Source organism: Temnothorax curvispinosus, unplaced genomic scaffold, assembly GCF_003070985.1.
Source record: "Temnothorax curvispinosus isolate PA1 unplaced genomic scaffold, ASM307098v1 QBEX01004122.1, whole genome shotgun sequence".
Classification (NCBI taxonomy): Eukaryota; Metazoa; Arthropoda; class Insecta; order Hymenoptera; family Formicidae; genus Temnothorax; species Temnothorax curvispinosus.
Genome location: NW_020213902.1, coordinates 2,202 through 7,808, shown reverse-complemented (window position 1 = coordinate 7,808; position 5,607 = coordinate 2,202). Strand labels below are relative to the sequence as shown.

At 29.8% G+C, this 5,607-nt stretch overlaps 1 protein-coding gene across 1 annotated transcript in view; it reads right to left on the bottom strand.

Annotated features, from left to right (window-relative positions):
* Positions 1-2,491: 2,491 nt before the first annotated feature.
* The window catches only part of LOC112453186, a 5,112-nt gene continuing 1,996 nt past the window's right edge, over positions 2,492-5,607 (bottom strand). Inside the window, exons 4-9 of the mRNA XM_025013794.1 lie at positions 5,118-5,379; positions 4,849-4,965; positions 4,696-4,786; positions 2,937-3,073; positions 2,658-2,790; positions 2,492-2,580 (exon numbers count right to left, since the gene is read on the bottom strand). Of these exons, the coding sequence (XP_024869562.1) occupies positions 2,527-2,580; positions 2,658-2,790; positions 2,937-3,073; positions 4,696-4,786; positions 4,849-4,965; positions 5,118-5,379 (794 nt within the window). The 3' untranslated portion in view covers positions 2,492-2,526. The remainder of the gene's footprint in view (positions 2,581-2,657; positions 2,791-2,936; positions 3,074-4,695; positions 4,787-4,848; positions 4,966-5,117; positions 5,380-5,607) is intronic.

Genomic DNA, 5,607 nt, shown 5'->3' with positions numbered 1-5,607 from the left:
CAAGGTCAAAGTAATCCGAGCTGTGTAAGTTATTGTAAACTTTTACCCAAAAAAATTATGTAAAAATAATGTTTGATGCGTTGGATAACAAATTGCGTGTAAGAAAATTATTATTTAAAAGCAATGAAAAATATTTAAAGATGTACCTATACACTATTTGTATTTAAATTACAGCTAATGCAAATGTCTGATTTCAAAATACCGGAATATACAGACAACCTATATGTATAAGGTCTCTGATAATAGATAGAACATTCGCCGAGTAGGTAGTGGGTTTAACCGAATAGAAAAATTCTTTACCGTTTTGCGATTATGGCAATAAATAATGAAAACTTGATTAATAAAGACCTGCGAATCAGCGTGCGTTCGCGCGATTCGGTTACAAGCACAGACGGAGCGTTAATTCCCACCACTTGGTACCAACGTAGAACGAGAGGGAATATAAGGTACACCTCCTCGTCTCTTTCAAATGAGAGAAGATGGGAAATAGTCCCAACTCTGTGTGCGTACAACATAAACACACACTGCTTTGAATAGACGTGCCTTATCTTATTACGCAGGCACATATGAGAGAGAAGGAGATACGTTCGTCATCATTTGTCCTTTTCTACATGCATCCTACCCTCACTCTTCAAATTAAGGCAAACGCTCGGTCTAGATAATATACTGTACATGTCTATATAGTGAGAAGATAGCCCAGCGTTTACAGTTGCTGCGCACCGCGCCGCGCCGGTCAAATCGCCCGAACGCGCGCTGATTCGCAGGTCTTATAATATAGAATAATAGATCAAATTGCGTAATATAGATTAAAATAAATTATTTGTCAGTGAAAAATTGTCATGCAGAAATTGATTTATAATAACGTACTATATTCCTTTTTACTTGAAATACATATACCTGCTGACATAATAGCAGAGAGGAAAATAAACTGAAATCGAATAAATTTAGATTGCAGATAGGACCATAAACCAATGTACCAAGAAATAAAAGTCTACTGAGACTTCTATTGGTTGCTACAATATCGAGCTTCTAGATGTATCATTGCGAGCTTCTAAGTATTATTGCGAAAATTGAGGACATCGATGAGAGTGCGTCCCACTCTTTTTTTTACTGATGGATTGAATACTCTATATCTTATTCCTTCAGATATAATTTTAATGCAATAATGCAAATTTCATAATTTATAATGTTGATTGTGTAAAAGTTTGCCAGAAAATCAAAATGCCCCTAATTAAATCAATCTCAACAAAAAAACTGCAGATATAGATTTACCGACAATTAAAGACAACTCGACAAATGTATTTTTCTCGTAAAATTGAGCCTTGCAAGAAATCCACGCGCAGGCGTATTTCTTATATTATATTTGACCAAATTTGAACTATAACGACAGTAAATATTGCGCAAATTCCAACTTCTAAGAACCAATAAAGAGAATATGTAATTTAAATTCTTAGTATATAAAATCGGCTTATGTATGCCGTATGCACATATTATAAATTAATTCTATTAAAATAAAATTTTACTATAAAATTAATAACTATTTTTCTACTTTATTCAATTATTAAACACCATTTATCGCAAATGCGTACATGTGATAAGTGTTTTAATAAACTCATATAATAAGACATATAATATCTATTGGTCCGCTTTGAACCCTTTAACTTTTTTCTGAAATTTTTCCAATAAACCAATACTTCTGAGATGATTGGCCATTCCGGAACTTCTAGTACTTATACGCACGGTATAAGTATGTATAAAAGTATAGGGTTGGCCAATAAGTCCGCGCGTGCGGTTTTTTACTTATAAATTTTACTTATAAAAAACCGCACGGACTTATTGGCCAACCCAATACTATAATATGCTAAAATCGATTTTTCTCCACTTGACAGCTGATTGGATATTAAATTGAAAATATGATTATATACAAAAATCAATAAACATTGCCTTACCACAATCGTGTAATGCTTAGCGACACAATTATATTTTTCTACATTTCCGCGAAAAGTGGAAACAACGCCCTTTCCTTTTTTGGCACGATTAATATTTTTAATAAATATTTAATATTAAAGTGTTAAAACTATCTAGTTGTCTACAATTATAACATTTGTTACTGGTAAAAAAAATTCTTTTCTTTTAATTTTTTTATTTTCTAAACATGTATTTTATTAATATATGTTATTTATTAACAAAACGGTACACTCAAACATTTATGTGAATGTTATTAACAAATAAATCAATTAAGAATAACATGTAATGAATTAGTAACAGATTGTGTGACGAAAATCTTACGTAAATGCAAAGGAAAATATTTAAGCATACACTGTCTGTATGGGAACTGTAAGCTAGTACAATGATTAATTTCGACTGAGAAAACTTGAAGTACTAATACTATTTAATTTGATCTCCTCTTTTAGCAGAGAAATATTTATCTACGCTACATGTTCAAAGATATATCTATTTATTCTTTGAGCGTAAATTCATCTATTAACTATGTTATACCATCGCGTTACTAAATTCGTATATGTTTCATGACCGTGTAGAATGTATAACAGTGAAATAAGATAATGAGGCCTTTAGTAGCTGTAATTATAAGCATTCTCTTTTATTCAGTCTCTATGTGTAATATAATACTGTCGATAAATTATACATTATATTACCGTAGCGAAATTCATCATTGATCCATCAAATAGTCTACCGAAATTTATTTTAAATTCCTTAGTTCCTCTTTGCAACAAGAATAATATCATTCTCTGTATATGTAAAGGAGTTTTATACCACTGAACATTGTACCTAAAAAAATAAACTTTATTTTTTAACTTAAAACAAAAACTTTTTTTTAATTTATTGCTAAAAACTAGTTCCTTCTGCATCAAGTCACAATGTTACCACTGAAAAAAGAATCTGTATATGTTCTCTATCATATAAATATTTCTTACGCAGTAGTGAATATGTGATTATTGTAGTCAATTACAATTTGTCCCATTAGATTAGATAAAAACATATGTAAGATCGCTACTAACGAACATAAAAATGGCATTAAAACTTTTTCCATATTACCTACAAATGATGCTATCTGAAAAAATAAAAAAAATTAATTTTATCGGAATTAGTAAACTCTAATATACAATAGATGTCCATCAACTACACAATAAGTTTTCTTCATTCTTAGCGCAAAGATTACATGTGATTCATATAGATAAGAGATATTGCTCTGAAACACTGATTGTACACGAATGAGAATATGTTCTACTTTAACATAATTGTAAAAGTTGTTTCACGATTACGTCTATGAGCATTAGAGCTCATTAAGTTAGTCAATAAAAATTTTACGAACTTGCATAATTATAATATTGTACTTGCAACATTTCTGTGGTTTTCTACGATAGAGTGCATATTCTATTTATTACTTTTTTCTCACGTTATTTAGTATTCAGAAAATTGCATTCGTCATATGTACAGAATGACACAAAAGTTCCCGGAATTTTTTCGAAAACATTAAGGAGAACTATTAATCTGTATACAATTAAACATATACACTTCTGTATTAAATTTAACATATACACTTTAAGGTAGTTAGTCCGTGACAATACAATCCAAAATTTTATACTTTATAAATTGACGTAAAAACATCTGAATATTTGCGGTTACAGGCTGAAAACTTTTGGATAGTTCTATCCCTCACACACAAAACAAAAGAATATTCTTTTATTTTTTTCCTCCAGTCGCTTCTTTACGTCAAATAATCGCATAAATCGAGATCTATTTATTATTGTAATTCTAAATCTAAACGGTCAATAATTTCGGTTTTTTTCACTAGTATTCATAAAGAATCCTTCTACTATTAGGTGTATCCGTTTTTTATCACTTTCTTAAGATTCGTTATAATTATTTATTATAATTCAAAATACGAGATTTTCGTATACTTTGTGCATGCAATACATAGAAAAAATGCAATTTTTGATAGCAATTATCTTGCGTTCGGGACAGTCAGTTACTTTTAATTTGTACAGACGTGTAGATACCACATTTATTTTAACATACATAGTAAAATTTTCAAATTTTTCTTATGAATTGCGATTTACGAACTAACTGTCTTAAACAGAACATAAAACATTGGAACATTAATAACAGAATTACACAAGAGAGCAAAAACAAAGAAAATTTAATTTTGTTATTAATGTTCTAATGTTTTATACAGCTTCTAACCCCCATTTTTTATTGTCTTCTTTTTATATCGATATATATTATGTGAAAACAACAATGTCTCTCTGTCACCAAATGACACACCTAAATAATATCATATTTGATTGCAATTTTTAAGGTTGTTACATTTTAACGGCAATTGAATTCCACCACGCGACTCTACAATCAAAAAACTCTAAGAAACAAGAAAACAATGAAAAATAGGAAAACATAAATATAAATAGCCCATTTTTTTAATTTGCCACGCACTTTGACAGCAAACAGATGTCACTACGTGATTCTACGGCCAAAAAAATATAAGAAAACATGCAAATTTTACATGCCGTCTTGAAAGCAAAAGTTATAGCTACATTTTAACATACTCCTTTATACATGCCATAATTATAATTATGGCATATCTACCTTGTTGATTTTTGTCATTCACTAAATATTACTAATAATTTTGGAGTAGCTTTTATACATTATTACAATTACACGGTATAGGCAACTTACTTGAAACAAGTTTAGGCTCAAAGTAATCACACAACATATTATTAAACAAAATAGCATTATCTCTAATGTTGATACAAAGTGCCTGTTCAATCTTCAAAAACAAAACGATATTATTATGAATATTGAATGAATATTATCATCGCAGATACAGACTTCATAGCTTGCCGGTGAATGTCGACGGCACAAATTATGCTCTCAATCATCAAAATTTTATTTTTCAGTGTAATAGTTTGTAGAATGTTGATATTTATTGCATTCTCGATACGATAACTGCAAATATTTACATCGTAATTATATTACCTAGTATTGAATGACGCAATTTTTTTATTAAAATCACTGTTACACTGATTTTAATATGTTATTTAGAGATATATACTTCTAGAGAATTACATTCCATATTTATTAACGTCATGTAATCGTACCTAGCAATTCTAAACATTCCACAGATATGATGAATATATGCAATCATCATTGAACCAACGGCTATTTCTACAATCACTGCAATGCACATAGCTGCGTTGATATGCAACAGAATAAAATAAAAATACTTTTCTGGATCGATGAAATACTCCATCGTAAACAGAAATTGATATGATCGAGAGTTATTCGTCGATAGATCAACATCAGCCATATTTAACGAAAATTGCACTATAACGAGTGCAAACATGCCGCAAACTCCAAGTACTACAGAATGTTGGAAAGAATATATTATTCAATTTATTATGCACAACATTTAAAAAATTATATTACGTATATCTACTAAAATAACTAGTTCTCTTTTGAATTTTATTTATAAAACACATTTGCTATTTAACGCAAACACATTGCACGCATACGTAACAAATGCTACCTATAATAGAATCATATATACATAAATCCACATGCACGCACGCATGGACGGACGTACGCATG